The sequence below is a fragment of the Plasmodium gallinaceum genome (genome assembly GCF_900005855.1).
Source record: "Plasmodium gallinaceum strain 8A genome assembly, contig: PGAL8A_v1_10, whole genome shotgun sequence".
Taxonomy (NCBI): domain Eukaryota; phylum Apicomplexa; class Aconoidasida; order Haemosporida; family Plasmodiidae; genus Plasmodium; species Plasmodium gallinaceum.
This window is the reverse complement of record NW_021628239.1, coordinates 584,241-608,067: the sequence shown is the minus strand read 5'-3', so window position 1 is coordinate 608,067 and position 23,827 is coordinate 584,241. Positions and strand designations below refer to the sequence as shown.

The 23,827-nt window shown below is 16.5% G+C and overlaps 7 protein-coding genes across 7 annotated transcripts; 1 reads left to right on the top strand and 6 right to left on the bottom strand.

Annotated features, from left to right (window-relative positions):
- Positions 1–793: 793 nt before the first annotated feature.
- PGAL8A_00015800 (3'exoribonuclease, putative) lies at positions 794–2,372 on the bottom strand (the record flags this gene model as incomplete). Its single annotated transcript, XM_028671560.1, has 8 exons — positions 794–877; positions 974–1,099; positions 1,191–1,250; positions 1,381–1,469; positions 1,580–1,694; positions 1,813–1,915; positions 2,027–2,105; positions 2,240–2,372. The coding sequence occupies 8 exons, from the start codon at positions 2,370–2,372 to the stop codon at positions 794–796; spliced, it is 789 nt and encodes a 262-aa protein (XP_028528200.1).
- A 467-nt stretch (positions 2,373–2,839) lies between these two features.
- On the top strand, positions 2,840–3,656 carry IspF (2C-methyl-D-erythritol 2,4-cyclodiphosphate synthase, putative; the record flags this gene model as incomplete). Its single annotated transcript, XM_028671559.1, has 2 exons — positions 2,840–3,455; positions 3,571–3,656. 2 exons carry the CDS (start codon positions 2,840–2,842, stop codon positions 3,654–3,656), a joined length of 702 nt encoding a protein of 233 aa, XP_028528199.1.
- Positions 3,657–3,997: 341 nt separating this feature from the next.
- PGAL8A_00015600 (conserved protein, unknown function) lies at positions 3,998–6,092 on the bottom strand (the record flags this gene model as incomplete). The annotated part of the gene is made up of 7 exons (XM_028671558.1): positions 3,998–4,031; positions 4,174–4,242; positions 4,331–4,548; positions 4,663–4,731; positions 4,951–5,142; positions 5,221–5,883; positions 5,985–6,092. The coding sequence occupies 7 exons, from the start codon at positions 6,090–6,092 to the stop codon at positions 3,998–4,000; spliced, it is 1,353 nt and encodes a 450-aa protein (XP_028528198.1).
- An 812-nt stretch (positions 6,093–6,904) lies between these two features.
- PGAL8A_00015500 (conserved Plasmodium protein, unknown function) lies at positions 6,905–8,398 on the bottom strand (the record flags this gene model as incomplete). The annotated part of the gene is made up of 1 exon (XM_028671557.1): positions 6,905–8,398. The coding sequence occupies one exon, from the start codon at positions 8,396–8,398 to the stop codon at positions 6,905–6,907; it is 1,494 nt and encodes a 497-aa protein (XP_028528197.1).
- A 1,781-nt stretch (positions 8,399–10,179) lies between these two features.
- PGAL8A_00015400 (transporter, putative) lies at positions 10,180–14,016 on the bottom strand (the record flags this gene model as incomplete). The annotated part of the gene is made up of 8 exons (XM_028671556.1): positions 10,180–10,362; positions 10,456–10,749; positions 10,868–11,076; positions 11,279–11,600; positions 11,824–11,948; positions 12,038–12,120; positions 12,211–12,331; positions 12,414–14,016. The coding sequence occupies 8 exons, from the start codon at positions 14,014–14,016 to the stop codon at positions 10,180–10,182; spliced, it is 2,940 nt and encodes a 979-aa protein (XP_028528196.1).
- A 1,580-nt stretch (positions 14,017–15,596) lies between these two features.
- PGAL8A_00015300 (RING zinc finger protein, putative) lies at positions 15,597–17,039 on the bottom strand (the record flags this gene model as incomplete). The annotated part of the gene is made up of 1 exon (XM_028671554.1): positions 15,597–17,039. The coding sequence occupies one exon, from the start codon at positions 17,037–17,039 to the stop codon at positions 15,597–15,599; it is 1,443 nt and encodes a 480-aa protein (XP_028528195.1).
- Positions 17,040–20,163: 3,124 nt separating this feature from the next.
- On the bottom strand, positions 20,164–21,897 carry PGAL8A_00015200 (ATP-dependent RNA helicase UAP56, putative; the record flags this gene model as incomplete). Its single annotated transcript, XM_028671553.1, has 2 exons — positions 20,164–21,308; positions 21,612–21,897. The coding sequence occupies 2 exons, from the start codon at positions 21,895–21,897 to the stop codon at positions 20,164–20,166; spliced, it is 1,431 nt and encodes a 476-aa protein (XP_028528194.1).
- Between the last annotated feature and the right edge of the window lie 1,930 nt (positions 21,898–23,827).

The following is a 23,827-nucleotide window of genomic DNA, read 5'->3' as shown; positions in this document are numbered from 1 at the left end:
AAAAAAAAAAAAAAAAAAAAAAAAAAAAAAAAAAAAAAAGCTAAATTAGATTCTAAAAAAAAATGTAAAGAAAGCCGATTTTTAAGCTTTTCAATTAATTAAATTTTTATCACGCTACAATTTTTTTTTTTTTTTAATATTTACACACAAATAATATACTAAAAATAAATAAATGTAACATCAAAATCTTTTTTTTTATCATTTCTAAAAATGAATGTTCATTTATAGATTTTTTTAAAAATAAATTATAATTTAAATATTTCATTATCTAATTTTTTTTTTTTATTTTTCTTTAATAATTTTTATTTGTGTATCTTTAACACATTTTTAGAAAGTATATTAAGTTGTAATTAATTAAAAAGGAATGTTTTTTATTTTTCTTTAAATATTTAAAAAAATATTATTTTAAAATAAGTGATGAAAATTTTTTTTATTAAAATGTTTTAATAAAAAAGCGAGATTTATTTTTTAATTAAAAAAAAAAAAAGAAAAACAAAAATGCTTATGTATCTGATAATTTAAATAAATACATTAAAAAATTAAATGGGAAAAGTTTTTAAATTACAAAAAAAATGCAAATAATATATTTCACAAAATATATATATTATTAGGGATATCTAAACAAATTACACATTCTATAGTTTCATAAAAAAAATAGCAGCAATGAAAGAAAAAGAAAGTTTTTGAATTTATATTCTCAAAAAATAAATCATTTCTTTTTTTTTTTTTTTTTTTTTTTTTTTTTTTTTACTATTAACAGAAAAGGTATTAATTAATTTATGAAAATATATTCCTATTTTTTTAAAATATAATTTTTTAAAATTTTTTTTATTTCATAACCTAAAGATCTACAAGCACATTCAGCGTAGCTAATAATCTAAGAGAAAAATAAACATAAATAATAAAATCATTTTTTTTTTTTTGTATCTAATAAAAAAGTTAATTTATATTTTAATTATTAATTTTATTTTACTTCTTCTAATGTTTTGCTATTAAAAAAATTCCCTGAACCATGGAAAAAACAAACTGTCCTTAAATTTAAACATATGCCTAATGTTATTTCATTCATTTCATATTTACTTCTATAATATTTTTCTTCCTGTAAAAATAAATATTTATTTTTAATTTAAAATATTTATATATAACTTAAAAAAAAAAAGTTAAAAATTTATTATTTTTTCTATTTCTACTAATCCATCCAAATCAACAAGATGATAAACTCTATTCGTTTTGGGACAAATTATAGAATGCTTTAAAAAAAAAAAAAAAAAATGAAATATTAAATTATTACTTTTATTTTTCATATAAGGAAATTCATTAAAAAATATATATAAATATGTTTTTATTATTATAATTTTTTTTTTTTTTTTTTTTAAATACTATATTTATAGATATAATCATATCATGCATTTGTATTTGCGCCTTAATTAATGCAAGGGATATACATGTTAATGCAGCACTTAAACATCCTTAAATAATTAAAAAATTCAATAAAATATTTATAAATTTATATATAAATATTAATAATAATAATAAATAAAAATATATATTATGATTTTTTTTTTTTTTTTTAAGTTACCTCCATCACTTTGAATTATTAAACATTTAATATAAATAGAACAGTGTGGATATTTGTCTAAAATAATAATATTTGAAATGCATTCAATTAATAAACTTTTTATATCATCATCACTCTTGTAAAAAAAAAAAAAAAAAAAGATATTAGCATGTATTAAGAACTGAATTATTCAGAAATATGAATTATACAAAATAGATTTAGATTATAAAAGTAAAAAACAAAAATAAAAATACTTTTTCATTAGATCCATATGTGTTCATATTCAAACTTTTGATATCTAAAAAAACTTTTCCTTTATTATAAGTTGCATTCTTTGAATCAGGTTTAGGCCCATATCTTCCAAATAGGAATAAAAAAAAAAATTAATATGAATGTATATTAATATATATATCTGAAATTTTTTATTCAAATTAAATAATATTTAATATATTAAGATTAAAAATTTACATTAAACATAAAATCTTAGTATTTCCTAATGAGTAAAAACATGAAGCATCTGAATAACCATCTTCTCCTAATTTTATAACTATGAAAATATATATATATATATATATATATATACAATATAAATATATATAATTTTATTTAAATATTATATATATATATATATATATATATATATATATATATATATATATATATATATATATATAGAATTACACATATCCCTGATTTCATTGTTTTTCCGATTATTTATTCTCTTAAAATTTTCAGTCTTCAAAAATTCTTCATCTATTTTTTGTATTTTACTTTTAAAATTATAAGGTGGTAATGGAACCCTATACTTTGACATTTATTCAAAGAGTTTATAAAAATATTTATTTTAACAAAACAAATTTTTATTTATTTTTTCCTAATATATAAATAATAAATAAATATATGTTAATATGTAAAATCAATTTTCCTTTTTTCTGTATATATGTCAATTTTTATAAGCAGATATTATAAAATGAAATTATATTTCTTTTTTTTTTTTTTTTTTTTTTTTTAATAAATATGTCAATATTTTATAGTTTTTTTTTTCTCTTTTTTTACCACTATATAATTTGAAAAACTTTAAGTATATTCTCTTAATATTTTTTCTTATTTTTTTTTTTTTTTTTAATTATAATTTAATATATTTTTTTGTATTAATTTTCATAACATTTATATAAAATTTATTTTTTTTTCTTTTTTATATATTATTTTTTTTTTGGCATTTTTCTTATATTTTAACTTTTCCAATATATATATATTTTTTTTTTTTTATTTAAGTATATAATGTTTTTAAAAATATATACATATATTATACTTATATATTTCATTTTATTAAAATTATCGGAAGAAAAAAATTATATAAAAAAAAATATCTTTAATTATTTGTTTTTAAATCCAACATTTAAAAAAAATACATATAAAAAAAAAAAATTAGAAATATTTTATAATGGTATAAGAATTGGTCAAGGATATGACATTCACCAAATAAAAGTTTGTGATGAAAATAATGAAATATATAAAAATATATATACTGAATTAAAAGATGGACAAAATTTTAAAAAGCTGACAATTGGTGGTGTTAAAATACCCAATATTTGTGTTTTAGCTCACAGTGATGGTGATATAATATTTCATTCATTAGTTGATTCTATATTGGGTGGCTTAAATTATTTTGATATAGGAACGTTGTTTTCTGATAAAAATGAAAAAAATAAAGATAAAAATTCTTCCTCTTTTTTAAGATATACTAGACTATTATTACATAAAAAAAATTATAAGATTGGAAATATAGATATTAATGTAATAGCAGAAGTACCCAAAATATTCCTTATTAAAAATCAAATAATAAAAAATATATCTTCTCTGTTAAGTATTGACGAATCACAAATTAGTATTAAAGGTAAGATATTATAAAATAGTAATATAAAAAAAAAGTAAAAAGAAAAGAATATTATTAAAATAAAAAATAAAAAAAAAACATACAATAAAACATACTTTATAAACTAATATCATAGGTAAGACACATGAAAAATTAGGAGTAATTGGAGAGAAAAAGGCAATAGAATGTTTTTCTAATGTTTTATTAATACCAAAGGATTAAAAACATTTTTATTCATTTTTTAATAAATATAAATAACTTTTAAAAGACTTAATTTTTCTTTAATGTATGTTTTTTTTTTTTTAATTAACATGGGGTTTCATTATTAAAAAAAAAAAAAAAAAAAAAAAAAAGTAAATATATAAATAATTATAAATTATGAAAAAAATAAATCTTTTTATTTATATTTAAAAAGATTTTTAATTAAAATTAGAAATATTATTCTAAATAAATATAAATTATAAATATGAATTTATACTTTGTGATAAATTAATTTTTTATGTTGGTTACATCATTTATGAAGAAAATTGAATATTATCTTTTAAAATTTTACAAAATATCAACTATTCCGGTGAATAATATTGTAAAATAGCATATCTAAAAAAAATTATGAAATAAAATAACATATAATAATAAATTACTCAATAAAATAAAATTACATAAAAAAAAAAATAAATAAATAAATAAATATATATTTATATGATTTAAATATATAAATTTTATTTTTTTTATTTTTTACTCTCCGTAGTTACTCCAATCATCACTACTTTTATTTAATTTTTCAACAATGTTTTTATTAATACCACAACTAAGAAATGGAAAAAAAGAAAAAATTCAAATAGTTTTATACATGCATATATGTGTATATATATATATGTATATTCTTTATAGTTTACCCTAATGGTGATTTTAAACACCTTAAAGCGATTACTTTTAAAGGAAAATAGTTTAAAACATCTTTGTGAGGTAATGAGAAATCAAAGTTTAAATCTCCTAAACATCTTCTATAATTTGCATCCCCTTTAAAACATACAAAAGAACTTTTTTTTAATTCTTCTAACAAACTTTTAGATATTATCCAATATGGTAATGGTATATTCCAATATATATCATCCTTTTATTTTTAAATATGTTTTCAAAAACAAATTTTTTTAAAAGTAAAAAAAAAAAAAAAAAAACTTTAATTATATGTATACTTTTTAATTATTTTTTTTTTTTATTTTATTACCCTTATAACCCATTTCTTAGTTTCTATCAATTGCTTCCATTTATTGGCCATGAAAACTGTATTAGGATACTTTAACAAAAAAAAAAAAAAGAAATGAATTTATTATTAAATTATAATTTAATAACGATAAAAATAAAAATATACATAAAATAGTGGTACATAATAAAAAAATATAAATAAAAAAAATGAGATAAGAAATAATTATTAATAATTTAATAAAATAAAGAATTGAGTTACAATTATAAAAATAAACTTTTTCTCATTTTTTTTTTTTTTTTTCTTTTTTACTTTATTATCGCCACATAAAATATTTAGAGAGTAATGAATATCTTTAGTCATAGTGTCCGATACAAATAATGGGAACTTCTTCACATGAATAGTTATTTCATCAAAATAATTTGTTAAAAAATATAAAAGACAAAAATCTGTTATCAATTCTACACCCATGTTATCCAAAACAATATCGAACCTCTTTCTTTTCTTAAAAATAATAAATAAATATATATTTATATATATGAATATTTAATAGTTTTTTTCATATATTTATATATATATTACTTGTGTAGTAATATCTTTATGAATATTATCTATATCATTGCATAATATATTTTCTAAAAAGAAGCTATTATACAATTTATCAATATTTTCTGTACTAAAATAAAATTTTTTTTCTCTTAACGTTTTTTTTTTTATGTCTTTTTCATCACTTTTGTGTTGTTCATTCTTATTTTTAGTTGGATTCCAACTTAAATCAAATTGATTAGACCATAAAGAAAAAAAAAAAAAAATAGAAAATATTTTTTTATCAGGATTTTTATTATACATTTCAATTAATTTTTTGGCACAAGAACATATTTCTTCTATTATATCTTTATTGCAATTTATAGCATCATTTTTTTCAGATTCAAAAAAATCATAATTACTATTTTCAAAATCATATGCACAATTCAGGTAACGGTAAAAATAATATTCATTAAATAACCATAAATTATTTATAATTTTTATATCCTTATCAATATGATAAGATAATAAAAAATTCCAATATTTTTCATCTAAATCACATTTCAGCATTTCATAAGTATGTTTGTGTGCATTTTTAAATAACTCTCTTAATTTTTCTAATTTTATATCAATATTATTTTTTTTTGTATATTCTATATTTTGTTCTTCTACTCTCTTTAATATAGTACCAGGAATTCTTCTAACTATTGTATCATTTTCCTTAAAATAAACAATTATATATACATAAAAAATTATTAAACAAATATTAATATTTTTATATATTTATTTTATTTTTTTTTTTTTTTTCAAATAAAAAAAACCATTGTATTTGATTTTTCACATGTTAACATATCAGGTAAAGTATCATCTTCTTTTCTTAGGTAAATAAACTCATCCTTAAAATTTTCATAAAAGGCTTTAAAATACATTTTCAATATATAAAATGTTATAATATATTTTTCAATTGTTATGCTAGATGATAGAAACTACCCTTTTATATTTAAAGTATTTTAAGATTTTATATTTCTTTCTACTTTTGTTTTAATATATGAAAAAAAAAAAAAAATAATAAATTTAAAAAATTTCTCAAAATTTATGTATTATTTTGAAAATTATAAGGAAATTATAGAATATAATATTACATTTAAATATTTCAACTTAATTTTTAATTCAATGCAATTTATAAATAATAATATATTTTAAGAGTATTTATATTAATATATATATATATATATATGTATTTTTATTTTTTATTTACATAATGACATTAACTTCTTAAGTCTATAATGGTTTTGCTTTTAAGAAAAAAAATTAACACTATTATATACATTAATGTATGTAGATTTATGTATGTACAAAAAAAAAAAAAAAAGATAACTTCTTAAAATATATATGTGCAATATTAAAAATTTTAATACTAAAAAAAGCATTCAGAAAATATTATATATATACATAAATTTTTTTTTATAAAAAATAGAAAAAAATAATAAAGGAAATTATTAAATGAAGGACAAATTTCAAATAAAAATTTAATAATGAAAATATAGCTATACTATATAAATGTACTAAAAAATTTCTTTAAATTATCTAAAAAGAAGCAAAAAAAAAATTCCATTAAAGTATACAAATAAAAAGATTTTAATGCAATTTAAAAATTAATTCATACATTGTTAAAGAAAATAAACTGATTTATATTATTAAATATATATTCTTATTAATTTAAATCATCTTTTTTTTTAATTTATTTTTTTTTAATATCAATAAATGGAACACCATATGGATATGCAACAACCATATTGCTTTGCTCATGTAAACTGCCACGTGTTAAATCAGATGATGTATATAAATAATTATATAGTACTTCATGATTTCTTAAATAATATGCTTCTTTTACAGGATTATTATTTAAATGAGGAATAAATTTATGTGTTGGAAAATAACTTTTATAAATATATTCCCCACTTTTCTTTAAGTCACGAATATCTGAAATTGTATCATCCTTATTAACCTGGTATATATCTTCACAAGCTGTTATTGTATACCCAGGCAATAAAGTATTTGTGACCTTTTGATAGTTCTCATTAAAAATATCGTTCGAAGGTTCATAAGTCCCTTCTGAAAAATAATATTCTAAATTTTCTGATTTATGTATACATGAATTACTATAATTTAATGCATAATTTTTTGAAATTTTATCTTGAATTAATTTTTCTTTTTTTTCTTTATTGTTTTTTTCAACATCTTGTGCAATTACATTTTTATTTTTTTCAACATTTGTTTCCTGATCTTTTGTCGTGTCCATTTTTTCATTTTTTGTCGTATTCATTTTTTCATCTTTTGTCGTATTCATTTTTTCATTTTTTATTGTATCCATTTTTTCATTTTTTATTGTATCCATTTTTTCATCTTTTTTCATATTCATTTCTTGATCCTTTGTGTCTTTTACTTCTTTATCATTTTTTATGTTCATTTCTTTATCTTCTTTTAATTCGATTTGATCATCTACTTCCTTTTTTTCGTTTCCGTTGTGTGAGTTATCTCCTTGATTTTCCTTATCTTCCATTGTGTTTAAATTTTTTTTTAATGTAATAAAGTTTTTTATTTTATTTTTTTTTTTTTTTAATGGTTTTTCTAATTGCGCAACTCCTTTTTTTAATTTGTAATTTCTTTTATTTAAGATTATTTTTAAATCTGATGAAATATATTTATTTTTTTTTTGAGTATTTTTTTGAAGGTTACTTGAAAAATTTCTTTTTTTATTAGTAGTATCAACTATTTTTATGCTTGATTTTATTAATTTACTTCCAAGAATATTACCTATATTTTTTTTTTTGGAATTTTTTGGAATGTTAATATTTAATATACTTTTCGCAGAAAATTTATTCAAATTATTAGATTTATTTGAAAATTGTCTTTTTGTGTAAATTTTTCTATATTTATCTTTTTCTGGGAAACTTTTTTTTGAAGTTACTTTTTTCTTATTAAAGGAATCATTAAATAACTTTATGTTTTTTCTTTTATCATAAGATAATAAAGAGGTACTTATAATTAATTTATTACTTAAAAAATTTTCTTTTTTTTTTATATTTTTTATTTTTTTTTTATCTGAATTCTCTTTTTCTGATTTGGGTTTAGATGATATTTTTGCATTTTTTTTTTTTTTTTTTTTTTCGCTGTTTAATCTAGGAAAACTAGCTTTTATTATAATATTTAGATTCATATTTTTATTTCTCATTTTACTTGTTTCCTTTTAATTTATAGCTGTTATTTCCTTATATTTTAATTAAAAGGTGAATTTTTTTTCATAAAGAATATCTTATTTCAATTTTTCACATAAATTTTCAATTGTCAAAAAATACATATATATATGTACATGTTCATGTATAGATAGTTTTAAAAAAAAATGTAAGCTTTTTTTTTTTTTGTCTTTTCACACACAAATTTGTAACATTTTACAATTAAACATTATGATGATAATATAAAAAAAAAAAGAAAAAGTAAAAAAGTATATGTTCACACAACAGATGAAACTAATATAAAAAAAACGAGAATTAAATAATTAAAAAAAAAAATAAAAATAATGATGCATGTGTACATTTCTATAATGTTATACAATAAAAAATTAGGAAAATATATTTTTGTTGTTAGACCTATTCTATTTTATTATCTTTTAAAATAACTAATAACTTATTAAATTCAATATTTTATAAGTAAAATTATTTAGAAAAATATCTTTATATTAGGAAAAAGCAAATGAATACATCAACTATATGTAGCATAAATTTAAAATAAATTCACAGTTTACGTTTAATTACATGTTGAATCTCTATAAATAAAAAAAAAAAAAAGCAAAAAACAAATAAGAAAAAAATTATATAAAATATAATGAAAAAAATTTAGATCACAACCAAAGGAAATGATTTATATCTTAAAATTTAAAAATGAGAATTATATTAAAAAAAAAAAAAAAAAAAATGATATTTATATAGTTACATACATGTGAACTGTAATATGTTTATTAACATATGTAATTATATAAATACAAAAATAAAATATCTTACTTAAAAATTGTAAAACATCTCAATATTTTATGTGAATTCTATAAAAAGAATCAATTTATATTTAAAAAATGAAATAGATATTAATTAAAAAAGAATATTCTTATGAATAAATAATTTAGTTAGCTCTGGTAAAAAATAAAAATTACCAAAATATCATTATTAATTTTTTGATCTAAAAAAAAAAAAAGTTATATTAAAATTTAAAAGTCACCTTATAGACACTTCAGAGATATAGTTGTTAAGCATTTTATATATGTGAAAAAAATAATTATTTAAGCATAGTTATTCATATAATTTTTATTTTTTAAATCTTTATCAGAATAATTTAAGTTTATTTTTTCATAATATATACTAATTTATTGAATAACATATATATTATTTATTTCTTTTGTTTATTAATAATTATTTTTTCTTGTATTTAGATAACAGTTTTTCATTATTATAGTGAGAAATGTGGAGAAAATAAAAGCTATTTAACTAAACAAAACATAACCATTTATTTTTTAAATTTTCCATTAAAAAATTTTTAGTAACATAAAGAAGAATTTTGAATCTTTTTAAAAAAAAAATTTTAACTTCCTTTATAACAAAAGATTAAACAAGTAATAAATATACCAAATAAAACATAAAAAGAAAAAAAAAAAAAAAAAAATCATTTAAATTGTATTTATAGAGTTAATGCATACATAAGAAAAAGGAGTAATTTTTTAATCAATATACAACAAAGAAAGAAATAAAAAAAAATAAAATAAAATAAAATAAAAATAATACAATAAAATAAATTATTAAATACTAAAAAATGAGAATTTAAATATTTAAAAAAAAAATATATATATTTCTTTTTCTTTTAAGAAAATTTATTCTATTATTTTTAGAAAAATTATAATTAATAAAAAGAAAAAAAAAAAATTATAATTTTGCAATTATTACAATTGTCTTAAAATATTACACGTGTTTAATTATTTCTAGTCAATGAAAATTTGTCTTTTTTTTTTTTCTTTCTTTTTTTTTTATTAGAATTTTTAAATTCATAAAAATAAGAGAGTATATTAAAGTTCTGTATTTCTTTTAAAGGTTTAGAAGGAAGTAACGAAAAATCTATAAAATAATCATCCGGAGCACAATACTTTTCAAATAACTGATTAAAAAAAAAAATATATTAATTATAAATATATAAATATATAAATATATAAATATATTAGTATATATATATATAAATAATATAAATTACGTTAGTAAAAAAAGGAAAAATTGATAAAAGGAGGAACGTAAATATCCAAAAACAGATAGAAAAAAAAACCCATCCTTTAGGTATTACTTTAATTTTTTCTTTTACTTCACTACTATAAAATACTCCATCAGCAAATTCAATAAAAGCAGAAAGTAATATAGATGTTGCAATATACTTTATACAAATAGACCAAAACATTGAAATGTTTCCAATATATACATTCCCACTTATAATTCGTTGTAACTCTTTTCTTAAACTTTCAATATTTCCTAAATATAATGTATAAAGTATATCCTTAAAAAAAAAAAAAAAGCATATATATACATATAATAAAGAAACTTGAAAAATTATTTTATTAATTATATAAATCATTATTTAAATCACATATTATTATAATTGTATCTTCTTTTACCTTAAAAGTAAGATTATTATAAAAAAATTCCAATTCATTTCTATTTAAATGAACTTCTACTTTTAGAACTAATAGTGCTACTATAGTACTTACTATAAATATAATTAATCTACATATGTTTAAAACATAAATATGATAATCTAAATAATTGAATAGAATACTAGCAGTTAAGTTAAGTATCCAAAAGGTTATATTAAATGATAAAACACCTATTAAATAAAAATAAAATGATATAAAAATAAAATAATTCATATTACCTTTAATAATTTGAAATATAAAATATATATTTCTTAAAATTAAATGAATATTTTTCTTTTTTGTGATTTAAAATATCCATATGTAAATATTCATGATTTGAAAAAATATTAATATTTTTAAAAGGTAATTATTATAGAATAAATTTTTTTTTACATGCAGTTGTTAATGCTTGAAATTGAGCTTGTGTATTATATAACCATCCTAAAATGATACAAATTAAAAGAGCAACAAAAACTCTACCATTTTCTGAAATAGTAAAAGTTAAAAACCAAATAACATTTTTAGCATCAACGTTTGATATAAAAAAAGAAGCTAAGAAAAAAAATATAGATAAAGTTAAAATAATCGTTCTTTTTTTTTTATTTTTGGAAAATTTAAAATCTTTTATAGTCATCACTAAAACTTCATATTGTATAGCCAAAGAAGCGCATGATAAAACTGCATATGAACCATAGTATAACATACATAAAGTTTTCTATAAATATATACATATATATATTTAAAAAATTATTGATAGATATTTCTTTTATTTTATTTAATTTTTAAAAATTTCTATTGTTTTAGAAATGTTAAATTATCATTTTATTAATTTAATAAATTATTTTTTTTTTTTATCTTTTTTTATATTTGAAATTGTCTATTAAAATTTTTATACTAATAAATATTTAGGTGTATATATATATATTTTTTTTTTTTACTTCCATTTTTTTTAAATAAGTAAATCCAACAGGAAATAGAACAAAAGAGCAATCTTTTCTTGAATAATCTAAAATATCAACAAAGTTGGAATTTAAACTTTTTGATATAAAACCAATAACAGCAACTAGAAAAAAAAAAAAAAAAAAAAAAAAAAAATCCATTGTTATTTATATATATTTTTTAATTCTCTCTCTTTTTAGAATTTAAAAAAACCTGCTGAAAAAAACATCAGTGCAGAAATTATTGAATTCCATATAGTAATAGCATACCCATCAAAAGCTAAATTTGTTCCTATTCTAAAAAAAATAAAATAATTTATATTAAAAAAATAATTACATTAATAAAATGATTTCGTTCCTATATATATAGATATATATATATTGTACCTAGATTTGGTTGCTAAAGAAGAATAAATTCCTATTCCAATTGATAACTCATAAAGAGCGAAAGAAACACATTGAGACCATAATGATGAATAAGTATATATATAAGAAATTTCCCATGATTCTATAAATAAATAAATATAAATATATAACATATACTTTCTCCTTTTTTTTTTTTTTTTATCATATTTTTTTGTTAATTTAACTTAAAACATGAGAATATGCCTGTGTTGCACCACTAAGATTAAACATGGTGGCAAATTGAGTAATGGATAAAAAACCTATTAACAAAAGAACAAGAGCTGAACAAAAAGCAAAATTCGTCAAACCAAATAACTGAAAAATAGTAACCAAAAAGTTACAAACAAATAAGAAAAATAATGTATCTTTATCTATATAAGAATCTCCTTTAGAAAAAATATTTATATAAGAATTATCTTTATTTATGCTTAATAAAGAATTATATAATTCATTTTTTGGAAAAAATTTATGTTGATAAATTAAAAATGCTTTTCCTAAATTATTAGGTACACATGACGAAGTAGACATAGAAAATAAACATAATGGTCTATATTTATGACAATTTACAAAATCATTTTTAAAACTCGTACAAAAATCAATTTCTTTACTATTTAATTTCCAAGGTAGCTCTTTTTTAAAAGAATTTATTAAATATATAAAATATTCTGCTGCTGTTCTATAACTATTTATATAACTATTTATTAGACATGTTAAAACCATAAGAAAACCAACAGAAGCTGACTGCTTTAATAATCTATAAAATACGAAAGGAGAAGATGTTCTAACTAGTTGCCCTACATATAATTCAAACGATAAAATAGGATGACAAACAAAAACATAACAAAGTATATATGGCAATATAAAAATAACACCATGCCAAGTAGACATTAAGAACCATATAGTTTCAATATTACCTACACCTATAGCTATAGTTAAACCTAATAAAAATAAAGAAAATCTTTCCAACCAATAACCATTATTCAATTGATTATTCAACCATTTTAATATTTTAACATTTACACTTTTTAATGTTTTTGGATTCTCAAATAAATCGCTCAATTGTGATATTTGTTCAGGTGTATATTGTAACTTTATTAATTTTTCTAAGAAATTTTCATCCTTTTCATTAAAAGTATTTGCATCACTAAAACTATTTAATTCTTTTATATCATTTAACAGATTAGTATTTTTTACTTTTTCTTTGGGATTTCTTTTACATGTTTTTCTCCTATTATGTATTTCATTAACATTTTTCAAATTAGTTTTATCTTCAGTAAATAATTCTTTATATTTTTCACAAAACAAAACACTTTGTTCTCTCTTTCTTACTTTATAAATATTCTGATTTAACGTTCTTTCAATTAAATCACTAGCATTTTCTTCTTTCTGATCTTCTTCTATATATTCATTATCATCTCCAAAAAATTCATTCTTATGTAAATTTCTTCTTATATTTGCATAAAAATTATTAAGATATCTTTTTTTTTTATATAAATTTCTATTATTATATAAATTTAAAGCTTCATTATAAATATTTTCTTGTTCGTAAGTTCTGGCATATTTAGACTTTTTAATATAATCGAAGTAAGCATTTATATTATTATAATTGTGAATATTTGTACTTTTATAATAAGTATTATTTTCACTAAAATTAATAGACTCTTCATATAATAAAGCTCTTATTTTTCTAATTGATGTTTTTTCTGATTTTAGCATACTATTATCGTCATCCTCATATTTTACAGATTTTCCTTTTTTATCATTATCATCATCTTCACTTGATTTCATTCTAATTATTTTTTTAAAATGACATTTCACTTTTTTTAACATACTGAAATATATATATTGGTATTTTAATATTCAATATAAAAATATAGATTAATTAAAAGTATACGTTTTATTTATTTTAATCGGTGCAAATTTCTTTATATATAAAAAAAAAATTATCATTATTCTCCTGTATATTTCATATTTTTATATGATACATTTGTTCTTTTATATATATATATATATATTTTTTTTTTTCTTTTTTTTTAAATTTCATTAAAAATTGACTTTATTTGTTATTTTCATTTGTGCACTTTGATGTGAAGACTTTTTAAACCAAGAATCTAAGAAATGAACTTTTTTTTATCTGTTTTTTTAATCTGTTTTTTATCTGTTTTTTTTTTTTACAATATAACACCTTTTCATTAGTTATTTTAAATCTTTATAAATTATATTTTTATTTTGTTATTTTTCTTAGTAGTGTTTTCATTTGTGCAAATATATAATATTCATATACATACGAACATATTTTGTTCAAACATTTCAATTTTTTTTAAATAAAAAAAAATTAAAGCTAAATAATATTATTTCCTTATATTTTTAACTTTGTATAAAAAGAGAAAATATTTTTTTTTTTTATAAAATATTAATACACATTTAGATGTATAATTGTTAGTGATTAGAAAAAGTAATTATATGTTCATATTAAAGAGTATTTCTGTCAAAGATTAAGAATATAAAAAACTAGTTAATTTGTCTAATTAAATAAAAGAAATATTTTTTTTTTTTTTTTTTTTTTTTCCTATTTATTAATATATCCTAATAATTATCTAACAAAAAAAAATTAAACTTTTTCCAATTCTTTAAAATGTTCAAAAATTGCAAAAAAATAAATGCAAAAATAAAAACAATGAAAAGTATTTTTCTATTTTGCACGCATACGTATGTGTTTTTTCATTTGTTTTTTTTTTTCTCTTACAATATTTAAGATTAGTGCATTATAAAATATATTTTTATATTATTTTTTTTTTTTTTTTTGTAATATTATTTGTACAGTTTTATAGAAAAATATATGAAATAAAATTGTAATACATAATAAATATTAAATTAATAAAAAATATATTTAAAAAAGAAAAAAAAAAAAAAAAAAAAAAAAGAATGAAAAAGCTAAATAATTGTGGTTCAAAATAAAAAATAAAATAAATATTAAAAATTGTTAATACATATATATATATATATATATATATATATAAGATTCAATCCAAATTTAAATTGATGGAAAATTTACAAATCATATTTATTTTTGATAATTTTCTTTATATATTTTATATTATATCATTAAAAAAAAAATTTTTAAATAATTTAAAAGGTCTTTTAATCAAATTTTATTGTTAAAAAAAATAAATAAATAATTTAAGTTTTTTTTTTCTATAATTTTGAAATAAAGCATAATTTGTGTTCTAATTATAGTTACAAAAACTTGGTTTAAAGAATTGATAATAATTAAAAAAAAATAACTAAAAGAATAATATATGCAAAAAAAAAAAAAAATTATATATATATATATATATATATATATATACATATATTACATAGGATATTTAATTAAGAGTATAACTAATTACATTATTTATAATATTATAGTTATCTTCATTCTTAATTTTTAAATTATTATAATCTATTTTATGAGTGATATCATTATGAAATTCATCGCTATAATCACTTTCTTTTTCTTTGTCATCTATTACGTTTAAATCATCTTTATTCAAAACCGATAAATACTTGTTTAAATTTTCAGAATTATCAACTAAGTCATCATCATATTTTAAATTAATGGAGTTTTCTTCAATGAAATAATAACCCTCTAGCTTTTCATTATTGATAAAAGAATTTTCTTTTTCTTCTAAATAAGTGTTGTCATCGTTTGACGAAATACTACTATATCTTTTTTGTTTTACTAAATCATAATTATATAAACTACTTTTTATTATTTTATCATTAGTTTTTTTCATTTTTTTAGACAATTCTTCTCTTTTAAAATCTGTTTTTTTTTTTTTTTCATCAATGCTTTCATCATAAAAATCATAATTATCACTATTTATATTTTTTAATACACAAGTCTTATTTTCATCACAATAATAGAATTCAGATGTGAAATTATTTTCGATTTTATTATTTTCTTCCTCTTCTTTTTCTCTATTATCTTCTATATTTACAAAATGTTTTTCTAAAAATTGACTTAATATTCCATCAATTTTAATAGAATTTTTATCATAAACAATTTTAGTTCTACATGAAGGACAGCTATCAATAGAATATTTTTGAATCGCTGTAGCTAAACATCTCCAACAAAATGAATGAAAACAGGAATTTAAAGTTACAGGATCATGAATTAAACATAAGCAAATTGGGCAAATATATTTTTCCATTGTAACAGGAGAATTACTAAATTTTTGCATAAATTCATCCGATATAATGTTAACTGATGAAATTAATTTTGGTAATTCGTCTGATAAACACCATGAATACATGGATATAATATCTGATATTCCTATATTTTGAAAAATATTAATACAATGCTTCTTTTTTTTTTTTAATATTTTAATCAATCCTATATAATTATATATTACATATGTTCTTATTATTTTACATTTGTTTGATAATAAACTTAATTGAACACAAAAATCAAAAAATTCTTTGGATACATTTTTTTCTTTCAATATATTTAATAACTTATCAAAAGAAATGTTTTTTTTTTGTATTTTCATATCTTCATCTATCATACCTACAGAAAAATTTTCTTCAATTTCATTTTTTATATTCATTATTTCTTTAAATAAATTTTGAAATGTCTGCTCTATTATTTTTAAATCATAATGTAACACATTTTCAAATTCTTCATTATATTTTTTAGCATTTTCAATTTCTTTTTCATTTGTACTTTTATTAATATTTTTTATTAACTTTTTTAAAAGTTTATAATTTAAATAATGCATATTCGCATGATTATGCATTTCTCTCCTAATATTTTTTCCAAACTTCATTTTGATATTTTTTTCTTATTTTATGTTTTTTTTTTATTTTTTCTTTTTTTTTATTGCTATATTTCTTTATAATAATATTTAAATATTGGTACATTATATATATATATATATATATATTTTTTTTTTTTTTTTAAGCTCTTTTCTTTATTTAACACAAAAAAAAACTAACAAAAAATTATATTTTTTTTCTTTTTCTTCTTAAAATTTCATTAATATTTTATATAATTATATATATATATATATATATATATATATATATATATACTAACATGTATATATTTTTTTTTTTATTATAACATGCATTTAAGGTAAGAAAAAAAAAAAAAAAACGTTATAAAAAAAAAATAAAAATTAATATTGTAAAAAAAATTTAAATAATCCCAGTAATTATTTTAATTTCATAATAAAAAAAATATACATATATATATATATATATATATAATATTTTTCACTTCTATTCAATACCTATTTTATATGAATTTTTTTTTTTTTTTTTTTTCCTTTTTATTTTTTCATATACTAAAATATGTAAAGATTTTTTATTTATTTTATATAATTTCAAATATTTCTTTTCAAAATTTACATAAAATAGGCTATAATAAATTGGAATTGAATTTAACAGAAATAAAAAAGCGTTGTTACTTTTTTTTTTTTTTAAAGTAATATATTTTGAGTGAATAACTCTATTAATTATGGATAAGAAATATAATAAATGCAACTCAACACATTAAAATAATTCACGGATTTTATTTTATAAAAAAAGAAAATAAATAAGTGTAGAATTACTATATAACATATGAATTTTATATATTTTCAGAAATATATGTAAAATTAATAGGTTTTATTTATGTAAACAAAAGGAAAATTCAAAAAAAAAAAAAAATAAAGGGAAAATTAATTATCTTATACATAAGTATATAGATAAATGTAATATACTTAAAATATATGTTACATAAGAAAAATTAAAATTGTATTAATTTTAAGAAATTTATGTTATTTTTAAGGTGTAGTGTTATTTAATTTTAAAAATTAAATAAAATAACTTTTTTAAAAAAAAAATATTTAAATTCTCAAAGTAATAATATTTAAATACTTTTCTAAAAGTCATTATTTATATACTATTTAAACTTAAAAAAAAAATACTTATTATGAGGATATTAAGTTTTACATAAAATTATATATCAAGAGGAATTTATAATTAAAATTTATCTATTTTTCTTTTAAATAGTTTTTTATTTATAATAAATAAACTTTCATATATCACATTTAGTATTAAAATATAATAAAAAAAAAAAAAAAAAAAAAAAAAAAAAAAGTATATATAGACGATAATTACACCTTTAAAACTTAAGATTCATATAAATGAAATAATAAAAAATTTTTACATTTTTTTTTTTTTGTCTGAAGACAAATAAAATTTCACATAATATACTTTTAACACTTTTACCATTTCAATTAGTAATGAAATTCTTTTTTTTATATTTTTTTTTAATAAAAAAACATACTTTTATTTTTTTATTTTTATAAATTAGAAATGCTAAATAACACAAACTTATAATTTAAATGAAGTATATATAAATATAAATAAAACTCTTAATTTTAATATATATATCATAATATCAATAAAAAAAAAAATTAAATGAAAAATAAATGAATTTAAAATATAATACTAAATAATATAGATATAGTTACATCAAATATAATCATATTGGTCCAAATAGGAGGAATAACAATTTTACAATTTTTGTAATACTATGAGAATAAAATTTTAAAAATATTAATAGTAATTTAAGACATTAAATACAAGTAATTTTATATATATTAAAACAAGCAATAAAATATGCTATATATAATATTAAAAATCACATTTTTTACTAATAAATTTTTATTATAAATGAAAAATAAAAAAATGTTATAAAGGTTTAAACTGATAATTTGTTTCAACTATTATTAAATTAAAAAAAAAAAATATATAATCATTATATTTAAAATATATACAACTGTTTTATTTAATTCTTTTAACACTGACCTTTTTATTTTTTTTTAAGATATTTTATTAATGCTTTTATAAACAATTTTATGTGTTGTCTCTTTAAAAGAGCATATGTGACATATACATATATATATATATATATAATTTTGAAAAAATGATCATATAAATTATTCTTAATTTTATTTTTTACTATATGTAATATTTTTAAATTAAAAAAAAAAAAAAAAAAATTAACCCTAAATATTTTTTTTTCCTTACATAGAGGTATATATCTATATAATATTTCTTAATATTTTACGGATAAATATTTCTATATTTATATATTACTTACCAAAATTTTTTTAAAGTTCTTTATAATAAAATTATATAACTAATATAAAGCTAAAATCTTTTTTTTTATAATTATTCTGAAATAAAATCTTAATTTTATTATATTATTAGTAAAATTTCTCATTAAGTTTATTTGAAATTTTTCTGAGGTTACAATTTTATTTCCATTAAACTGTAATGATATATAATTTTAAAATTATTTATAAAAAATTAATATATTATATATTTTAAATATATTTATAAGTTGTAGCATTTTATAAAGAAAATCAAACTGTTATGCTCATATATATATATATATATATATATATATATATATATTCATAACATTTTATAAGTACATTTATTAAATATTTAATCATGAAGTATTTTATTGTTACCATTTACACTATTTTATTTTATTCTTTTATTAACAATATTAAATACTATTTTTATAAAATATGTTTTGTTATATATATGCATTATATCATTCTTCATTTTTTATGAACATATATCAAATAATAGTCTTAAAACGAGTCATTATTATATAATATATTTTTTTTATTAGTACATATAACTTTATGATAATTATTACTTTTTTAAAAAATTTTTTTTAAAAAATATTTTATTATATATATATATATATATATATATATATATATATGTATATATATTTTTTTTTTTTTTCGTATTACTTTATTACTTTTTTTTTATCTTATTTTATTTTTTCCTGATTTCAAGTTTTTTCTTAGTATTTTTTTTTTTTTTTTTTTTTTTTTTTTTTTTAACAAATTAAACTTTAAAATAAAAAAATTCAATTTTCTTTTATTGGTTAATGTATTCATTACAATCTATTTTATTGGGCATTTCTGATATAGCAACTTCAAATCTTGTTTGAACTTCATTTAATGCTAGAGTATCTTCTTGAGATGAAACAAAAGTGATAGCTAATCCTTTCGTTCCAAATCTACCTGCTCTACCAACTCTATGTAAATAAGAATCAGAATTTTCTGGCATATCATAATTTATTACAATATTTACTCTTTCTATATCTATACCTCTACCAAATAAATCTGTTGACACTAATATTCTGTTTTCAAATTTTTTAAATTTATCATATCTTTCAATTCTTTCCTGTTGATCTAATCCACCATGAATTGCTATAGAAGGAAAATTACATTCTGTTAATAATTTATCTAATGTTATAGCTCTTGTAACAGATTTAACAAAAATTATAACTTGGTTAAATTCTAATGCATCTAATATTTCTATTAATTTTCTCGTTTTATCTTTTTCTTGAAGTTTTACGTAATGTTGTAATAATCCATGTAATTTTAATTTAGCTTCATCATCAATAAATATTTCCACTGGATTTTGTAAAAATTTTTTACAAACGTCTCTCATTTCTTTTGCCATTGTTGCAGAAAAAAACATTACTTGCTTTTTTAATGGAGTAGATATAAATATTTTCTGAACATCACTTCTCATATCTAATTTTTCTAAACACTTATCACATTCATCTAAAACAAAATGTTGGATCTTATCTGTTACTAAATATTTCTCTCTTATCAATGCTAGAATACGTCCAGGAGTTCCAATAATAATATGAGGAATATTTTCTTCTTTAAATAATTTGATATGTTTACTCATAGATATACCACCATATACCACTTCACATCGAACATTTTTTAAGTATTTACTAAATCTATCAAATTCATTTTTAATTTGATAAGCTAATTCACGAGTATGTGCTAAACCTAAGCATCTAACATATTTGTTTTGTGATTTATTATTACTTTTCAATTCATCACTAACATTAATGTTATTGTTATCATTTGCTCTAATATTATTTATTTCTTTTTCTTCTTTTATTTCTTTATTTTCATTAGTATCTAATTGTTGTAAAATCGATAAAACAAAAACAGCTGTCTTTCCCATTCCACTCTTTGCTTGACATAATATATCAGTACCTAAGAAAAAAAAAAAAAAAAAAAAAAAAAACATATATATATATATATATATATATATATATATATATATATATATATATATATATATATATATATATATATATAATTAAAAATATTAAAATAAAAAACATAAATAAATCATAATATAAATTTATATATCAAATAACCTCTTTTTTTTTATTACTCTTTTTATAAAAATTAAATTATACAATATTATCATAAACATTTTATTTTTTTATTCTTTTTTTTTTTAATCAACATATATATATACATATATATATATATACAGAAAAAGTATGTTACCTGTAATTGCAGCTGGAATAGTCTCTTGTTGTACTTCTGAAGGATGTTCAAATCCACTTTCACTAATTGCTCTTAATAATTCTGGTTTTAAAAAAAAATCTTTAAATCCTCCAGTATGAACTGTTGCATAACTACCTCTCATTGCACCATTCTCATTGACATTTTTATTACTATCATTTAAAATATTATTTTCTAAACTTCCTTTTGTATCCTTATTATCTAATATATTGTCATCATCTTCATAATCCACTAATTCGTCCTGAACACTATGATCAATTGAAGCCATTTTATTTTTTTTTTTTTTTTTTGTTTTGATATTAATTAAAAAAAAAAAAAAAAAATAAAAATAAAAAAGCTATAAAATATATACTAATTAATATATATTTATATATAAATTTTTAAAAAGTTTAAAAAAATCTCCTATCTCAATTTTTATTCTTATTTCTTTTTTTTATTTATTATTTTTTTTTTTTTGTAAATAATTTAATAAATTGTTCTTTCCTTTTTTTTTTTTTTTTTTTTTTTTTTTTTTCTCTATTCTGTTAATAATTAAACTAATGAAAAAAAAAAAATTTTTTTTCTTATATATATGTTTAAAAATTTTTGTAAGTATCAATTATAAGAACACTGATGTGACTGTAGATAAGATTATATAAAAAAAAAATTATTATAAAAAATTCTTAAAAATATAACAATAAAATATAATTTTTCTTTTTAATCTTAAAAGTATTTCTTAAAAAAAAAAAAATTATATATATATGTTAATAATCATTTATTTATTATTATACATATATATAAATATATATAAATATATAAATATATATATACATATATTTTTTTTTGTATGTTCATAAAATGACCAAAATACAATAAAAATTTAAATCCAAAATTTACACTTTTTATAAATTTCTTATAAGTTTTTAACAATATATCATTAAATTTTGTGGTTTGCTATTTTTTTAATATATACATATATATATATATATATGTATATATGTATATATATATATATAAATATATGTATATATATATATGTACTTAATATATAAATTGAAAATTTTTGTATTTTCTTCTATTAAAAATTTTTTTTTTCTTTTTAAAATAACTTTTGCAAACAGTATACATATTCATAGAAAAAAAAAATTAATAAATTAAAAACAGTAAAAGTATAAAACTTATCAATATAAATATTATAAAAAATTACTTTTAAAATAATAAATCATGTTTTTTTTTTTTTTATTTATCAAATATCTTTTTTTTTTTAGTTTTAATTTTTTAACTCATTCTTAATATTTTTTTTCTAATGATAATGAATAAACTCTCTTAATATGAATTTTATATAGAATTATTTTTTATAAATTTTTCATTCTTTTTTTTTTTTTGTGAGTTTTTAACTCGTTTTTTTAATAAAAAATATTAGATACATGAAAACCTTGAAATTTTCAAGTATATTACTTTCTTAAAAATGTTAAAATTAGAATAAATTTTTACTTAAACAACTTCATTAATTTTTTGAAAAAATTTACTGTAATTTTGATACTTCTTTTAATTTTATAATTTATTCTTTATAAATATATATATTATTTTCTTCTATGTTTAAAATTTTAATTAGATATAAAAATAAGAGAAATTAATCACGCATCTTTATTTATATATGCATTAATAAAAAAAAAAAAAAAAAAAAAAAAAAAAAATAAATATTAAGAAATTAGAAAACTAACTTTGTCCTCTTTATTTTTTTTTTTTTTTTAATTATTTCGTAAAACATTAGTTTTACAACTGTAAAGCTAATAATAATTTATATTAATAGTACAAAAGAATTGAAATATAAGTTAAAATGTTAAAATATTTTAGAAATACTATAAATGGTCTTTTTAATAATCTACTTTATACTAAAATTAATTTGTACTAATTTTTCTTAAATTATTAAAAGATTTTTATGAATCCCTTTGAAATAACAAAATGTAAATAATATTTCCCATTATTGTGTTTTGTTTTTTATTTTAAAATAGAATAATAATTAGATTAATTCAATTAATATAAATTTCATAATAATGTTATTGTTAAAGAATGTATGTATTTATGCACAAATAATAGCACATGTATTCAATTTTTAATACATAATTTTTGTTCAAATAAAATAATTAAAACCTTTTTTTGTATTTATTTATATATTTTTGCAACATTTTAAATTTTTTTTAAATTATTATAATTCC